Here is a 19785-nt window from a genome sequence, read left to right as displayed (position 1 = left end):
AGTACCGTTCGTCCCTCACTCTTCAACGAGGACGACTTTCCATATTGGAAGAAGCAGATGGAGGTGTACTTGAAGATCGACATCAATCAGTGGTTCACCATTTAAGGAGGATACAAGGCGCCGATAGATGAAGCAATAAAAGTATCGTCCGACCCAAAAAAGATAGAATATGGAAGACAAGAAAAAGGCCCAGATCTACTCGAAGGCAACAAACACAATCCAGTGCGGACTTATTAAGGAAGAATTAAACCGCGTCGACCCATTCAAGAACGCTAAGGAGCTCTAGGACAAACGGATCGAACTACACGAAGGCACAAGCAATGCAAAGGTAATGAAGCGTGACTTATTATTAAATAATTTGTTTAATATTAAAATGCAGGATGGAGAAAGGGCTACTCAGCTACACGTAAGAATCAAAGACATTCTGAACGGACTCTACCTAATCAGTCACCGACTAAAGAACAGGGATGTAATCAGGTATGCCTTGAACTCTTTTCCTCAAAATGCACTATGGGCATCTATACTATAGTAGATGCCTATAAAGTTTCGAGAAACTTAAATAAATTAAAACTAGATGAGTTATTTTGTGAACTTAAACTCCATGAACAGACTAACTCAAAGCTGATCGAGAAAGGTATTGCGCTTTTTGTAGGTTCCTCAAAAGAAGCCAAGAACAAGAACAAATCGGAGCCAAAATCCGAATCTGACTCAGAAGCCGACGAAGTACAAATAGTGAACATGGTCAAAAAAAAAATGTTCACTAGAAGAAAGAAAAACTTTACGAAGAAGAGCGTACAAAAGGTGATCAAATCAAATGACATGAAGGTGAAGATCACATGCTACTGATGTAATAAGAAAGGACACTACAAGCGTGATTGTCCAAAAATAAAAGAGGACAAACCCAAGACAACTAGAAGAAAGGAGGCACTCAAGGTGACGTGGGACAAATCGTCTTTGAAAGAATTGGACGTCTAAGATCAGAAACATCACAACTACCTCGCATTGCTAGCATCATGACCGGAATAAGACGAGTCTGCACTCGTTTCTGAAGGTTCGAATGAGGTATCTTCTATCCTAACTGCTAATTTTTTAAAAATAATTACATGTCTGAATAAAAAATTAGTAAAATATGAAAAATAAAATAACACACTTCTTAAGGAATAATTTAATTGCCAAAACCTCTAACTCAACTCAAGTTGAAAGACTTAGGAAAAAAATGCTAAATTGATAACTAAAATAACCAATCTAAGAGAATTATTAGAAAAATTTACAACTAGATCTAAATATCTAGACATGATACTTGGATCTCAACAAGCTATATATAATAAATCTGGGCTCGAATACAAGTCCAGCTTGACAAACAAAATCTTTATATCTCTAATCACTTAAACTATGAATCAAACCAAAGCCTGGGTTCCGAAAGAGTGTCTAACCACGCAAGTAGTACTCAATCAATTTTATGCGCTTAAAAATGAAATTCATCGTCTAAAAACAAATCAAACTAAACCAACTAATACAAACCTAAAATATAAAAAAGAAAACAAACAAATTAAATTTAAATCAAATAACTATAAAGTTAATTTAAATTTAAATTACAATTAAGTTTATTATAACTATAAAAATAATCGACATAAACCTAAAACTTAAATCCAAATTCAATAATCCAGGGGAGGCACCAAATTAGTTGACACCTCCAAAAATAATAGTTTACCCGGCTGGGTAATTAGAACTAGCTTAAATAGGGACAAAAGTTTAACTTGAAAAACAACACTGGAGAAATTTTGGATGATAATAGGTTACAGAAACTCTGTTTATGCATGTCTAGGAAGATATGACTTTGACCTTGTATATTTGGCTTAGTGGAACTAACTGAAGCTACCCCTTACTAATCCTAATTGGTTAGACCAAAGTTTTGTACTAAGTTCAGTGGAATGAACTATTTAAAAAATTTTGAAGGCATGGTTACTCTAATAATGTCCAGGTGACTCACCACAACTTAAAAGTTTATCCAAAGAATATCTGTTTGTTGAACTCAAAGCTAAATTTGAATCTAATACAAGTTAAACCAAAGCTTGAAATTCAATTTAACTCATCTCACAAAATCATAGGATCTCTTTATTTGAAACTTAGACCGGTGAAATGAATAAGGTTAAATTAAATCAAATAAATTAAATTATGATTAATTCTAATTAATTAATCTAAAATTTAATAATTAATTTTTTAAAACTTATTTACAAATAATTATAAGTATATTATTTGTACTTGAAGACTAAGACCTTATCTTAAGGAGAGGATATTTATTCGTGTAACACCCTAAATTTCCCTATTTCGAGTTCTAAATATCCTTAAAAATATTTAGAAATGCTTTTAAAATATTCTAGAGATTTTTAGAAATTTTTAGAGTATTTTTATTTAATTTTTGGAGGTCGTTTGGTATTTTTACTAAACGAAGGAAGTTCAAAAAAAAATAATATTCAAGTCGAGATTCGAACCGTGGACCAACTGGTCTGCAAATGTTTTGTTAACCAATTATGGAATGAAATACATTTAAGTAGTAGTTAGGAGCTTTTAATAAAAAGGTTTCGGAAAAAAGGCCGAGTCGAGGCTCGACCCGACGATCTCCGGCTCAACCTGGGTTTTAAGCGGAGCGGCTGACCAGCTGATCCAGCGGCCGGTTCTATTTAGGAAAGGGTGACAAACTTACTTAAAGAAGTTAATAGGAAGATTAGAGTTATAAAGAGGAAAAAAAGGGTGTTCGGCAGGATTCGAACCCGTGACTCCAATCACGAGCCAAGCCGTGGCTAACCAAGTGTGCTGCGGATGTTTCGTAAACAAATTTACAATGACTAGATCTTAAACCATAACAGAAACGCTAGGCTATAAGAGAGATAAGTTGATATTTGTTTTTGGCCGAACCCTAAATCCCTCTCTTCCTCTTCTCTCTCGTTCCCGACGCGACGGTTTTCTTCTCTCAGGCGAAATCCGCAACAAGAGCTAGGGCTACTCCGGCGGCCGGTTGAGAAGGTTTTCCGAGAGCCATTCACATCGTTGAGGTCACCTTGCCGAGGAGAGCACATAGAGGTGAGAAAGAGGCCGAGATTTTCAGCCCTCCGAAACCCTAGAAGTCCTTCCTCTTCGGTTTGAATCCAAGAACCCTAGTAATTTGCTACTCACCTGCAGTAGGAGTAGTTTCCGCGATTTTGCTTTCTTCTTTTCCTTGCCGAGCATGAACAATCCTCTTTGTGGCACTGATTTCGTGAAGATTTCCTCTTGTTTTCTCTAGACAGATTTGGAAGGTAGGAGTTTAGATTTGGATTTGAGGTTTCAGTGGTGAAGTGTGGTTGTTTTCTGAGTTAGTTTTAATTTGCTGGACAATTGGAATTGTTGTGTCGGGTTGCTTGTGCTAGTTTGGCGTGTATTGTTTTCACGGAGAGTTACGGTTGCTGAGCAGATTGGAAGTAATGTTTTGGGTGTAAGGTGTTTTGCTCCATGTGTGGGTTTTAATTTGTGCCTAATGGAATTTCTGTTTGGGTTAACAGTACCGTGCTTGATTAGTTTGGGATACATTCAACAGAATCTAAACTTAAGATGAGTTAAGCTTAGATTGGTAGTGTTCTACTATTTCTTATGTTCCTGTGGAGTTTAGATTTTCTTTGCTGTAATGCGTAATGGAGGTAAAACAAGATTAAGGTCAATGAGTTATCCTTGTGTGTTTTTCCTCATGCTTTGGCTGCTGTAAAGAATTGTTTAGATGAGCAAGAATAGTTATAATTCCGGGATTTTAGAAAGGTTTGGATGAAATTGGTTTGATGTAAGTTTGGGTTTTATATTTAGGAAGATAATTCCTGTACCGATTATTGAGGTTAGTTTAGTCTAAAGGTGAGAAGTATGTGAGTGATTTAGTTATGCAAGTAATAAGTTCAAAATAGAAGTTTAGTTTAGAAGATGAGAAAAGAAATTTACATGTTGATCAATGTAGATTTTATAAAGTATTAATATGCAGATTTTAGATAAGCTTAATATGCAGATTTTAGTTAAGCTTAATATGCAGATTTCTGTTTAAACTTGTATGCATATTTTGTTTAAGCATTGCAGTGTTAGAATTTGTTTAAACATTTCAGTTTTGTAAGAAGCATTCTTTTATAAGAAAAGTATAAGAAAGATTAAGAAAAGAAAGAAAAAGGCCAAGGCCTTAAGTAGATCCCAAAGTCAAGACTCTAGGGATTTTGGCACACAAGATGCTAAAGAAAAATGCCGAGGCATTATATATTAGAAGTATTTTACTTTTATCAGTGACACTGTACTGGACTCTCAGATGTCCTTGGGTAGGGCTCCCATAGTCGTCCCTAGGTTTAGATAACCTAGTATGTAGGACTCTCAGTAGTCCTTGGGCTGGGCTCCCATAGTCGTCCCTAGGTTTAGATAACCTAGTAAACCCTACTAGATTCGGGACCAGCTATCTCGGGTCTAGTTAGGGATGCGCGCATAGCAAGTACAGTTGTCGGGCTCAAGAAGAAAGTTGATTATTATTTTGAAGTATTATAAGTATAAGTTTTTGAACAAAAGAAATAAGTTTCACATAAGTATAAAAGTATAAAAGAATAAGTTTAGAACAAATGAATTAAGTTTCACTTTGTTTTAGAATCAGCAAGTTTAGTTCCCTTTTATGCTAGCATGTTATTTAGATTATCTTACTGTTCTTTGCTATTAGAAGAGCATGAGTAGCTTTACATGTTTAGCACTTCAGTATGTTTGTTTATTTACTAGTAGATGAGCATGAGTAGTTTTCCCTTTGAGCATTCAGTTTTAGTTTTCAGTATATTCACATGCATATCGAGTTTTTGTGAGTTAGATAGCGCTTACTAAGCATTTTGCTTATAGATTACATTTTCTCTTACTGCAGATAAAGGAAGGCGACGAGGTGACGCAGATGATGTGTGATGCCAGGACTATGGAAGTCTTGGGACTAGAAAGGAGTTCCTTTAGTCTTCTTTCCTTATTTTTAGTTTCCGCATTTTAGTTATTGTAAACATTTGAGTTGTATTTTAAGTTCATGTCATTTGAGATTATTCTGTTTAGATTGCACGTAGGATGAGTTCAGTTTAGTAAGTAGATATTTGTGTGTTTGATACTTATTTAACTGCGTGGGTGTTTAATAAATGTTCCAGCCGCCTGTGGCTGATTTATACTATGTTTGTATCTCATTTTAAGGTCACCGGTACAGGGGAGACTCTGTCGAAATTTTTCGGTAGAGACTCCTCGTGGTTTCGATCATACCGGTTAAGTAGAGTTAGTAGTTAAGTAACGGTCATCCTTAGAGTGTAGTAGTAGTAAGAAGGGTGATCGTTACAATTCGGTTAATTTTTAAATTTAGGAAATATATTTACTTTTTCTAAAAAATATCTTTTTCTTAGCATTTCCAAATTATTTTGGCCTTAGCCAAGATCAAACTCATAAAAAGCATGATCCTATAGATTTAGGAATTGAGCATCTCACAAATACACTAGGTTTACCTTGATTGTGTTTTCAAAAACATAAAATAGTGTGAGATGTGTAGGCCTTGTACCTGAACTTCAAATGCGTATATCAATGCATCAATATAAGTTTGAGCAAAAAATACAATAGTATATTGATCAAGTTAAGTAGTCATTTTTTAAAAAATATCTAATTGGATAATATTACTTAACTTAATCAACCAAGTGAAAATTGCCATCTTCTGTATAGCTAGCTAGTAACTAAAAGTTAGACATTTAGGGACCAATTTTAGATGTGTATTTTTAAACTAAGTTTTTTATTTATGTTTAAAAAATTTAATTTTTAATTTAAATTAATTTGTTAAATTAATTTTTAACTTAAATTAATTTTTAACTTAAATTAATTTTTAACTTAAATTAATTTTAAAAAACTTAAATTAACTTTTAAACAACTTAATTAATTTTTAACTTATATTAATTTCTTAACTTAAATAAATTTTTAAACAATTTAATTTTTAACTTAAATTAATTTTAACAACATAAATTAACTTTTAAACAACTTAACTAATTTTTAGCTTAAAGTAATTTCTTAACTTAAATAAATTTTTAAACTAACTGAAAATCATTGTTTTTGAATAACTTAACTTTTTACACAACTTTAAAATTTAATAAAAAAACACTTAAATTAACTTTTAAGAACTTAATTAATTTTGAACCTAACCTTTTAAACAATTTAAAAAGAAATCCTCATCACCACGACAAAAACCAGTGGCGAGCGCCCCTGGTATAGGGTTCCGGGCGCTCGGACTGTGTCCGGGCGCCCCGCCCTGTCTCACTGTTCAGGCACTCGAACACAGTCTAGACACTTGGATGGACCTTTAAAAGCACCCCCAGGGCGCCTCTTACAGTCGTCCACACCAATTCTTTTGTGCAAAGAATTCTTTATAGCATGAAAAATTGGAAAAAGAATTTTTCCAAGTATTTGTCACACATGCTAAACTTTTTCTCCTATGGTATTCAAGTCGCGTTGCTGTGGATCAACCAAGGTCGTCACTTCTTTATAAATATTCAAGACGCGTCGGTAATATTTTAAACTTAAACTTTATTTTTGTCTATTTAATTTAGATTTTTTTTAATTTTTTTTATTAATTAGATAAAGCTTAATACTGGTGCTGGTCCTTCAACTCCTAGTACGAACCCTAGGTTTTCAACAGACGAAGTTAGGATTAGATTTTTTTCCATTACATATGTTCCATTACTTTTTAGATATCTAGATAGACATTTCTTCATGCGATCAGATATTTCCTATATAGAGGTCATTGACTATTATAAGTTGCTAAGTTTAGTATATTGTTCTACTTCCGTAAACATAGGTCTATGTGTTGACCTGTATAACAACTTAGTTAAAGTTAATGATGTTACCTACACCACTAGGGTCACCGATATGGATATTACGTTATCACCTACTATCATTAGAGACCTTTTAGGATTATGACCCTCTGCATGTCCTTTTTTGTGCTACCCCTTAAGGGATCTGTCATTTGATGATCCTTATTCACATATTATCTTTGATACGATATACTCATATTTTTTTGGGGGGACAACGCATACCAAATGTGACCCAATTTAGATCCGTCACCCTTAGGATCCAGGACTATGTCCTTTATAGGGTCCTAGTCATGTGCATTCTTCCTCTGATTACCCGCGATGTAGCCATAATGCATCCATTTGATTCATTCCTTCTTTATGCATTATGTCAGAGGTTAGATATAGATATCAGTTTGTATATCTTTCATACCATCATTTATTCAGCAGGTATTACCACTAGCAGGCGGGTTCATATGCCTTAATTGTCATATCTTGATCTCCTACTTAGCGTCATTAGGTATTGATGTAACCATGAGTGTCAGAGTCCTAAATGAGTTCAACATAGTAGGAGCTAGGAATCTGTCTTTAGCTGGTGTCCATATAGATGATCAGGGTGTCATATCTTGGAGGAGAGAGGCCCAACATCAGCCTAACCTCACACCCAACCGCCGCCTGACCTCGCAGCCCAGCCTCAGCCTGACCCCGCAGCCCGACCCAGCTCCAAGAGAGGAGGTAGAGATACATGATCTCATGGCTGATCTTTTTGGACTACCCCCACCTCCAATCCCTTATACTTTAGACGACATAATTACTGGACTTGAAGCGTCCATGACGAGTCTTCGACAGGAGGTCTCTGGTCATTAACAGGATGCTTCCAATCTTTGAGAGGAGGGGCAAACTCATCATACTGAGTTGATGGACATGTTACGATCTTGGGGTTCAGATCCCTCTTCGTCTTCAATTCTCAATAATTCAGTTTATACTACCTTCTTCTAACTTGTTGTTATTTGGTTCATACTTTAGTTACTAGCTGTTTTATTTTATATATCACATTATGCTTGATATTTTTTATCTTCCATTTTAGTTATTATGTGTTTCTTATGTCAAATAATGATATCAGATTTAAGGAGAGGACATAATCATTTATAAAAAAATTTAAAATTTTGATCTTCTTTCTTTAAACATTACTTTAAATTTTTTGATTAGAAAATTCTCTTTAAAATTATTTAGAAAATATTTATCATTTTGAAAATCTTTATTAGAATTTTTTTAAAAAATTTCTTTAAAATTACTTTTACTCAGAATTTTTTTTAAAAAAATTATTTTTGACAAACTTACTTTGAGAGTTCTTTTTACTATGATAAATATTTTAAAAACCTTTTGGAAAATATAGATTTTTTTTACAAAAAAATTACTTAGAACTTTTTGAAAAAGTTTTCTCAGAAATATTTGAAAAAGTTTATTCAACAACTTTTTGAAAAAGTTTACATAGAAATTTTGAAGAAATTTTCTTGATGTTTTTTTTAAAAAACAACTTTGCCAAATATCTTAGAAAATGCTCTTAAAAATATTTACAAATTATTTCAAACCTCTTTCTCAATCTAAGATATAAAGTGGTTACTTTTCGTTATATTTATACATTAATGATTGACTTTATATCTTATGTTTGTCTTTCTTTTATCTTAGTTTTTTTATGAATGTCAAAGGAGTAAGATAAGAGTATTAATGTAGAAAAATAATAAACAAATTTGATCAAGTTAACAAATTTAAAACAAACTTTGATCTGTTTGTATTTTGCATAGTATTTTTTAATATTATGTGTTATAACTTTAACCCAAGTTGTCATTGCATCAAAAAAGATGAGACTGTTGGTATAATTTTTATTAATGATCTAACTCAGGTTCTAATGAATGACAAGTGGTTTAAAGTTAGAATATTTTATGGTCTAATTGTTTTACCAAGTGTGCAGGAGTTGACGGAAGTGGCGGATCCAAGAATTTAATTATGGAGGGGCGGCCACGATCTAAGCGCGGCAATTTTTTTTTTTGAATAGTTAGTAACTTGTATGTAATTAAAAAATATTTTAAAATAACTTGGCATACTGCATACAGGAGAAAAAAGTACAATATTATGAAAAAAACTCGTACAAGAATATTAAAATATTAAAGCAATCTACTAACAAATACGTGACAATTGCATTCTTCGAGACTCCATGTTCTGAAAACGCTATAAAATTGGCTCATTGTCGACAGTATTAAAAACATCTTTCTCAATATAGACTACCAAACTATCATTCATCCATTCATCTCCAATCCTGTTTCGCAAATCTGTTTTGACAATATTCATTGCCGAAAACACTCTTTCAACGGTTGCAGTAGCAACTGGAAGAAGTAAGGCTAGCTCAATCATCCGATAAACCAAAGGAAATACACGGTTCTTCATTGTTTCAATCATTTTCTTTGCAAGAGCTCCCAAATCTGAAATGCCTTCAAACCGTTCATCTGATCTGACGTCATCAATATATGTTTCAAGCTCTTGTTCAACCAATATACGCTCACTCCAAGAAAAATCATCCGTATAAAAATGAGCCAGACGCACTAATTTCTGTACATCAAATCTAGAGAACGAGTTCCTAGGATTAAGACATGACATATAAATCAACAAATCTGTAGTTGTTTAAGAGAAACGACTATCCATCTCCTGTAGAATAATATAGATAACCTACAATTTAAAAATCAAATAACAAAAGTAAAAATTAATAAATATGTTACTGTTTAAAAGAATTTAATTGACGATAAACAAAAAAAGAATTATAAAGTTATCTCACAAAAGATTTCAACATGGTAGTAGTGATAAAAATTAACATTTTTTCCATCTCTCTTCAAACGACTACGGCTGTTGATGTTATCTGTCATATTAATTATTTCAATGGAATGAGTGTTACAAAACTTCTTCACATCCTCAAGTAAAATATCCCATCTAGAATCTCTCAACTTTTGCAATTTGCATTTCACATTATTGATCAAATGTATCGCATTCACAATATTTTGATCTTTCTCTTGTAGAACGGTTGACAAATTATTTGTGATTGCCAATATACGTTTCATCAATAGTAGAATAAACACAAATTCATACCTCTCCATTCTTTCAACCAAAGTTCTACTTAAACCCTTAGAAGAACGATCACCATCATCAATCAAATTTTGAAGAACCTCTATAACAGATGGCCACATTTGTTCAATACGACATAAAGTTGAATGATGAGACCCCCATCGTGTATCTCCAGGTCTAGCTAGACTAGTTTCTTGGTTTAGTCCTCTACCAGAACTAATCTCTCCTCTTTCAAGAAGTTTAACTTTTCTGTCATGTTCAAGTTGTCGAAGTTTGTCGGCCCTTTTGCAAGATGATGCAGATGTGTTCACAATTGAACCAACAATCCACATGAAATCACAAACATATTGATTTGCTTGAGCAACAGCTACAACCACTAGTTGGAGTTGAAGAGCAAAATAATGAACATACAATGCATACGGATTTTCTTTCATTATCAGTGACTTTAAGCCATTAAATTCTCCAGACATATTTGAAGCACCATCATATCCTTGACCCCTCAATCTCGCCACTGACAAACTATACTTAGCAAATAAAGAGTCGATTGCCTCCTTCAAACAAGCAGCTGTAGTTGTTGCAACATGAACTACAGCCATAAATCGTTCAATCACCTCTCCATGTTTGTTCACATATCTAATAACAACTGCCATTTGCTCTTTCACTGAACAGTCACGAGCCTCATCAAGTAGTAAAGTGAACCACCTATCTCCAAGATCAGCTAGAATAGCATTTGTGGTCTCAACTGCACAAGCATTCACCAATTGCTTTTGAATTTTTGGGGCAATCATTTGATTATTTCCAGGTGCATTCATTCCAACAACTGCCGCAACTTCTGGACACTCTGAGCTATACCATTTGAGCAATTCTAAAAAATTTCCTCTATTGGATGATGTCGAAGACTCATCATGTCCCCGAAAAGGCAATCCTTGTAATAACAAAAATCGAATTACTTTTAAAATGGAAGTCAAGCGTTTGCGATAAGCAACTTCAAGCTCATGTTTCTCTGATGAAAATGAATACTCCACACTTTGTCTTTGATTCTTGAAACCCTCAAACTGTATTCTTGCCTCATTGTGCGCACTACCAACTCCACCTACATGCTCATTGAATTTTTCAATTGCTTTTTTCCAATTTATGAAACCAGATCTCGTAAACACATCATCTCCTCCAAACCCTATATTACTAGGTCTAAAAAGATAACACCAGAAACAAAAGGCTGCATCCTTTGAAACACTATACTCCAACCAATCACGGTCTTTAAACCAAACCTCTCTGAAACATCTATTGTCTTTACCCATTTTTTTTCTTGGAAAATTATGGCCTTGAGGTTGACAAGGGCCCATAGCAACATATTCTTTTCGAATACGATCTCTAGCACCAACATCATACTCTTCAATCAATTTTCGTAAACCAGGATCAACAACAATTTCTACTTCACTACTCAGATTTTCAATATTTTCAGATAAAATTTACGGAGGAGGAGGAGGAGATGGTGGTGGTTGTGGTGCAGGAGTAGACTCTTCATCTGGAACACTAAATGATTCAATTGAACTCCTAGGCCTCTTTGCAAAATATTTCAACATTTTCTACAAATTATAATGTATGAGAAAAAATTATCAACATAAAGTAATGTGAACAATTTAACAATAACACAAATAAATTATTTAACATCATTCATAAATAATTCTTTAAAAATAAACAAAATTAATTTAGCATAAATTATCAATATTCACAAATTACAATTAACTAACCGCTACTAAAAAAACTAATTACATATTCAGAGTTTATACAAAAAAAAACTAAATTACAAATTATCCAACCATTAAATATGCAAAATCTAAATTTTCAATTATCCAACCATCAAATATAAAAAGCAACTAAATATTTAAACTATCAAATTTTAAATTGTTAATTGCATCATATATTATAATCAAGAAATAATCAAACAATTATTAAAAAAGTAAAATAAAATAAAATCCAATAATCCACTTACCTGAAGGCTGAAGGCTTCACCTTTAGGCTTTGCCCCTTTGATCTGCACTCGGAAGAGAAAAAAAAAACCTTTGATTGGCGCTCGGCAGAGAAAAAAAACAAAGGCCACACAAACAAGCCGCTTGGGTCGGCGTCGGCAGAGAAAAAAAACAAAACGCAAGTTTGTGACTTGTGAGCGGCGGAAACCAAAAATAGGAGAGAAACGAAATTGGTTCACAATTAAAAAAGTAATTGGACATGTCACAATTAAATTGAAAAAAAGTATTGGAAAAATATAAAAAGTAAACTTTTATATGGAAACGTGTCATGGCATGAATGCATGATGACACGTGGTTCACAGTGGTCCACAATTAAAAACTTGAATGCGTCTTCGTCTCGAAACTTCGACTCTTAGTTTTCTCCGCGACTCCGCCTGGCGCTTACCGTGTTTTTTCTCCGGACTCCGGCTGCTGGCTGCTGCGAGGGAAGAAAGAAGATAGTGAGCTTGTAGTAATGGAAATCAGAATTATCCATAACAAGGTTGTTTTAATTAAAGAGGAAGGAGAACTATCCCCGATTTTTTTTTTTGGTTCCGCCGGCAAGGGGGGGGGCGACCGCCGACACCGCCCCCCGGTACATCCGCCCCTGGTTGACGGGTTTGAAAGACCTGACACCAGACTAAAATTTACCTAGGTCTGCGGGACCCGATAGCTGGTGTGAAGTCCAGATAGGTCCGCAGGACGTGATATCTGGCGGGAAGTCCAGTTTGGTCTGCGGGACCTAACAACCGGCTGAAGTCCAGTTGAGTCCGTGAGACCTGATAACTGGCTGGAAGACCTGGTGGGTCAAAGACAAGTCAAGTAACTACAGTTGGTAAGTGGAGGTAAGCATCTGGAAGAGAGATCTAGTGAGGGCGCATTTCCTATTGAGGGAACTAAAAGTATCGGTCTAACTTAAGTCCATTTTGAAAATCTAATTTGAGATCTTGACTAGATCCTAGTCTCGGGGAGACATGATCTAATTACTACTATTATTATATTTTTAATGTGCTAACTATGTTTTGCAGGGTAATTTTTATGTCTGAACTAACTCTTTTTTGCGGGGGGAAAAAGGCTGAAAAAGAGGATCCGGGCGCTCAGGGTCCAAGAGGCCTGAGTTGGTTCGGGCCCCCAATCTAGCTTAGCCTGTGGGTGCCTTGCCAAGCACTCGGGCGGTCCGAGTGCTCGAAGTTGGTCCAAGCGTCTGGACCACAAAAGTTATCTAGAAGCTGAGTTGGAGTGTGACGACTGGTCGAACCCACATCAACGATCCAGGCGCTCGAAGGGGGTCCGAGCGCTCGAAAGTGGATAAACTTGACGGATCAAGTTGCGACGAGAGCTCGCCATGTCAGCATGGTCCGGGTGCTCGGGAGGGACTCCAAGCGCTCGAAATGAGCCTATATAAAGGCCTTCGACTAGCAGCTTCAGAATAACATCTACTACAAGTTTCATTCTTGCATGCTGCTTCGAAAAAGCTCTGACGACACTGAAAGGTTGCTACAAAGTTCGAAGAATGAAAGATTTCAATTTCTTTTCTATTGTCGGTAACAATTATTTTAGTTCTTATACTCAAATACCTGTAACACATTATTCGAACTGATAGTGATTGTCCAATGAAATCGATTGACGATCGAGGGCCTTAGAGTAGAAGTCGTCATAAGCTTCGAATCAAGTAAAACTTGGTTTTGTTAGCATTATTTTTTTTTGTTTTCTTTTTTTTCGCTACGTAACTTATTTTAACTCACGATTTTCGATGAACGCTATTCACTCTCTCTAGCATCTCTACGATCCAACACAATCATTAATAAAAGAAACATAATATCTTGATTCCCCTTTTGTAGTAATAGGAGAAGACCTCCATACATCACAATGAACAAGATCAAAAGGATTAGGAGAAAAAGATAGACTTTTATTAAAAGGTAACGCAGAAAATTTTGCCAGTTTATAACCATATATTCTGAAATATCATGACTTTTTAAAGTTTCTAATACTTCAGACGAAACGAAAAATTGTAAACGAGATGCTGAAACATGACCTAGATGAGTATATGATAACTAGCATTTTGATACACTATTTTGACTCTTATACTTAGCATTTTTACTCTCTCGTATGCTTAATTCTGTATTTATATCTTGTTTTGCAAGTTGATATCTATTTAGTGTTTTGATATAATTTTTCCGATATTTTTTAGGATTTTATCTAAAAGGTGCATCTTGTTTTGTAGGGAAGCATCTAGGTCATTGATCAAGATCAAATAATCCAAGGGTTCATCAAGAAGTGGAGCTCCAATTCAATGTAATCATAAAAGTCCAACTTCAAAATCCCAACTCATCCAATTTGAACCCTACCCTTGATGAACCGGATCTAAGCTCTAATGGACCCAAACTCGAAACACATTAAGAATCCTTACCTTTTCTCTCATGCGGACGAACAGAACACATCTTCTCTTCTCTGTTTCGCGTTTCTTCCTCGCGGGATAGGGCACGCGACAACCCCCCCGGCGGCGCCCCCTTCCTTCTCTTCGGTCGGCGACCCCTCTTCTTCTCTTCACTGCCGCCGGCCGACCATCCACAATCTACTCTTATTCTTCTCGATTCCAGCGGCGACGACAGAGGCAAACTCGGCAGGGGGCAGCAAGCTTCGGCGATGACTCCGATCAAGCTCAACTTACTGGAGAGGGCTTCTCCGGTGTTTACCTTCTTCCCTCGAACCTTAGAAGTCGGCCGCAGCGGGTTGCAAAAGCTAGGTCTTCAAGGTTCGATGGTGGCAGCGAGCTCCGTCCAACTTCACCTCACCAGAGGGGTTCTCCGGTGTGATCTCCATCGTCTGATTCCTTCTGGCAGCCCCACCATTTGGGGTTTAGGCGGCAGGGCAAGGAGGTAGCGACGGTGGTTCATTCCATTTCACGGCATCTCCATTTCCAATCAACTTCCAGTGAAGGGATTCTTCGGTGGAAGATTCGTTCATCACATTATCGTTATCGAAGTGTGCAGCATTCCAACAGTGAGCTACTGTTCACTGGAGTTCGGGATTTGATCGCCAGGTCCTCGTGTGACAACGAGGGTAATCTTTGGTATTGGAAGTTGGAGTGTGGATTGTGGTGTGGTAATTTAGTTCTGCTCATTGTTGATGTTTGTGTTGAATTTTGATTGAATGCTTATATTGAGCTTAATTTCCTATGTTTGAATTGCATTGTTCTTGTTTCATTTATTTCATGCATGTAATGTGTTCGATAAATTGCTTCAACCAATAGTTAGGTTTATTTTGATACATTTTAGTTTGGTTAATTCTTGCTTGTCTTGTTCTTCCAATTTCTTTAAGTTCTAGTTCTTTATTTGAATGCAATTAGGATAGATTAGCTTAGGTTTCATTTCATACTTTATGTTTCGTTTTATGCTTTACTTCATGTTGTCTTTTATTTTCTACAATTGTAGTTATGTTAGGTTTAGCTTTATTACTTGCATTGTCTTTCATTTATTAGATTAGCTTTCATTTAATGTTTTGCTATTTCCTTCCTTAGTTTAATTGTGTTGATGGTTGAACCATAACATAGAGTGACAATGCGTTGTGGATTAATTGTTGGCACGTAGTTAGATTTCATTCCAGCATTAGATTAGTTTCGTACTTGCTTTGCTTTTCATTTGTTAGGTTTAGAATTAAAATTCAAAACCTCCATTTCTATATTAAAAATCCCAAAAATAGGAATAACATACGATTCTAAGTTTATCACTTATCGTTACATTCTTTGACGGACGACCCGAGTCATTTCTATGCTACATTAGCGTAGGAGGGGTTTGGTACTTCATTGTTTGATGCCCATTTCACGATAAAATTGGGTCATAATCAAATTGGCGTCGTTGTCGGGGATGAGTAGCGGTGTTTGTAATCTTAGGATTATTTTTCTATTTTCTTTCTTTTCTTGTTTCTATCTTTTTTGGTTGCAAAAATTCAAAAGTATTGTTAGGACCTTAATTATTTCATCTCTTGTATACATGTGTGCTATCTTGTATATTTTCCTGTGTCTTTTGATGGTATTTGCATGAGTATTTCAGGTAAGACCAGGAAATCTCTTGTGTGTTATCAGTAGTTCCAGAGTTTCAGTGTGATCAGGATCTCAAATTTGATGAGTACTATGGAGAACGATACTGAAAAGACTCAGAGAGTTTTGGGCATCATATTTATCAGTTGATTCATTTTGCATCAGATATTCTGATTTAGAGGCAGACTTCGAGTTATGGCATATTGTTCATCTATTATCAAAGTTTCATGGACTTTCTGGTGAAGATCCCAACAGACATCTGTAAGAATTAGATATGGTGTGCTCTTCATGGAACCCACTTGGCATATCAGGAGATGATGTTAGACTTAGAGCATTTTCATTTTCAGTAGCAGATTCAATATTTTTGACGAGGTTCTTTCCTGCTTCTAGGATCGCAGCTATTCGGAGGAGTATTTGTGGAATTCAACAATTTATAGGAGAACCGTTTCAAGAATATTGGGAAAGATTTAAAAGACTTGTTGCTAGTTGCCATTAGCACCAGATAAGCGATGAGCTACTGATTATATACTTCTATGAGGGATTGCTTTTCATGGACAGGAGTATGGTTGAAGCAGCTAGTGGAGGGGCTCTAGTTAACAAGACACCTACTCAAGATAGAGAACTTATCGAGAGTATGACTTCAAATTATCAGCAGTATGAGACTAGACCGATGATTGTTAAAGATGTTCATTCATTTGCCAGTGTATTCTCGGCCAGGATCCAGTATCAGCAGCATGATCCTTAGTATTATCAGACTCATCAGCAGGACATGTATAATTCATTTGCAGGATTCGAGTATGAGAACACACAACAAGGGACTTCTAAGTGGCCCCAGTCTTACTAACCTTACTTTCAGCACCATCAGTCTGAGTAGGATCTTAGGGAGCAGTCACAACTATTTTGGCAACAAGAAACACAATTCAAGGAAAGAACACATTCATCGACACAGTTACAGTTGCTATCAGATCAACCTACTGCATCAATTCCTGAGGAGATGAATTGTAGAGTTTGTGATATTCTTGACTTTAATTCTACTACTTTACATGACTCTTCTAGTTTTTTATATCATGATGTTGTAGTTGATTTTGATATTATTTTTGTTGATGATATTGCTATTCCAGATAGTCTTAATGTTGCAGGTATAGGAGATGATGATGGAAGTGTAGGGGAAACCTAAGAATCACTTCCAATGACTATTTTATCATTTAAGTTAGTTGAGTCTACTATTCTACTTAATGACGATAGAAGTGTAGGAGAAACTCAAGAATTACTTTCGTTGATTATTCCTGATCCAGAGCTTGATCTTTTATTTAACTAAGAAAATATTGCATTCACTGTTTTAGAACCTCTAGATACCTTTCAGGATGGTAAGGTTGATATTTCTTCTGAATCTTTAGGAAATTTCATGGAGGTAATTCATTTTGATTGTATTAAATGTGACACGTCTTTTGATTCATGCTTTGTTAATTTTGTTATTATTTCTAGTCTATCTTACATAGTATGCGTGCAAGAATTGCATCCTCTTTTTAGTACATAGGATTTCTTCAGACATTTCATTTGCAGTCATTCACACAAGAATGCATTCTATCATTTGATGAAAGCCCTAACATTCTATGCAATAATCAAACTTCTAGAGTGGATATTTCAAATGAATCATCTCTTACCACTTCCAGATTGGTTGTTGAAGTTAAATCGACTCCGACCGCCAGAATTTCAGGGGAGTCTGTTCCATCTTACTTTTTCTTTTTTTTTTCTTCTTGTAAATATGTCTTTACTTTCTTTGCTTTGTTTGCGTTATTTGCTTTTGCTTGGTTGTTTATTTTTAGTTTGTCTTGTCGGTTTTTATAATAAATTCTCTATGCATTTTTTTATTATCTTGGAAATTCTAAAAGTTAGTTAAATTTGATTGTCAAGTTTGATGATTTATTGTCATGATTTGATTCTTGGATTGCATAAATTCTCTATGCATGATTGATTTAGAATTAAAGAGTACAAAAAAAACCTTATATAGTTATAATAATAAGAAAAACCTGAACCCTAAATTGAAATGATAAAAGATTAAATTGCTCTAAAGACTATAAATAAATAATTATAATTAAATTATATAATCTAACAACTATCATGTTATAGTAGTTACCGATTATAATTATTATAACAGGATAATTTATCTCTCATCAATACTAATTAATATTATTTTAGTAGTTATATAAATTTTAACGGTTACAACTGTATAGTATAGTTATAGTAGCGAGATTGTAGATATATGATCATGTCTGAAACTGATGGAGATGGTGTGCTGGACAGGTAACTTTGAGATTGAATGGGAGAAGAGTTTTGCACCGAGGAGGAGAGACTCGTTTCTCTCTGCGCACACCAAAGAGAAAGCAAAGGGAACGTTAGAGCAAGAATAAGGGAAGAGTTCCCTGGCGCAGGTCCTCCGACGCTCAATTTAGTATATTGGCTGAGTGGGAAAATGGAGAAGAATGCAATAAAATGCGTGCGTGTAAGTGAGATTGCTGTAAATGCGTGTACCTTACTAACGGAGAAACCCCCTTTATATACCACCTCTCATAACTTCTGCAATCATGAGGTGGCAACAAATATTGGGTGTTAGAAGTTGTCGAGCAAAGGAAGATGTACGGTCTGGGAGATGCACTGTCTCCGTCCGAGGAATCTTTCGTTACCCGCATGGGCACTGCTTTTATAACTACGCCATTAATGTGGCGGTTGAAGGAATTTGTTGTCATAATATGTCGGCTAATGGAAAGTGTATAATCACATTCGGAAAAGATTCCATTGAATGTATATGTTGTAATAGAGGAATATTCTGTGATAAAATGATTGTTATGTTCTGACAGGTTATTGTGATTATCTAATAGTGTTGTCCCCTGCACATATCTCGGTTGAACCTTTAATCGATCAGCTCTATATCATACTGGCAATTAGTACATAGGTTTGGTGAGGTGTTGAGTCACGTAAGATCGCTTGGGCTCTGGATCGCTTAGCTGTACATTATGTGATGCTAGGGATCATCTATTAAAGCAATAATGAGCCAAGTCCCGTAGGCTTGGCCAGGGATATTCCCGACCAGTCGTATGTTGAGATAGTTGTCTCTGAATAATGGGGAATTGTATCTCATATACTCGATCGACGCATTAAGGCCGATCGGATTTTTCCTATATACCTTGGTAATGAATGGGGCTACAAGTCCTTGTAGTCTGACCAACTTTAGGGTCGATCGACTGTATGTTAAAAGCTGTGCTCTAAGAAACTTGTACTGAAAGTGGGAAGTTGGGTCCCCTGGATCTGGCTTGTTGTATGATTGACCGGCCTTGTGGTATACCTGTTATCCCTTGAACCCAATCAGCTATTGACTAGTTAGACATATAATAGCTAGGTATCTTAGCACAGAAATAGAGCACTAGGTCCCTTAGGTCCGACCGACTCTTAGACGGATCGTTCTTGTATCCAATGCCTTAGTGCTAAGCGAGAAGCAAAGTCTTATTGAAAATGACACACTGACTAATTGTCACTTTTCTTTAATTTTAATCATCATTTCATCCTAACTTTAACTACAACTTCATCTCTCATATATTCTTAACCTCTCATATCATTATAATTAGGTAATATTGATGATCTTGTAATAGTTATAATAATATATTAGTTATGAGAAAAAAAATAGTTAAAATGATGATCACAGGAAGGAGAAGTGTATTTTTTTTACAAGTTTAATTAAAAAAAATCGTCTTTTTTAGTTTTGACCTAATAAAAAAAAAAAGGGCTT

At 35.3% G+C, this 19785-nt stretch overlaps 1 protein-coding gene across 1 annotated transcript; it reads right to left on the bottom strand.

The window, feature by feature from the left end:
- Nucleotides 1-9068: 9068 nt before the first annotated feature.
- On the bottom strand, nucleotides 9069-11251 carry LOC121987017 (zinc finger MYM-type protein 1-like). The gene is made up of 2 exons (XM_042540931.1): nucleotides 9978-11251; nucleotides 9069-9474 (listed from the first exon to the last, which is right to left on the bottom strand). The coding sequence occupies exons 1-2, from the start codon at nucleotides 11249-11251 to the stop codon at nucleotides 9069-9071; spliced, it is 1680 nt and encodes a 559-aa protein (XP_042396865.1).
- Nucleotides 11252-19785: the final 8534 nt, after the last annotated feature.

The sequence above is a fragment of the Zingiber officinale genome, chromosome 5B (genome assembly GCF_018446385.1).
Source record: "Zingiber officinale cultivar Zhangliang chromosome 5B, Zo_v1.1, whole genome shotgun sequence".
Classification (NCBI taxonomy): Eukaryota; Viridiplantae; Streptophyta; class Magnoliopsida; order Zingiberales; family Zingiberaceae; genus Zingiber; species Zingiber officinale.
Note: the sequence above shows the minus strand (reverse complement) of the source record. Positions and strands in the feature narration are given on the sequence as shown.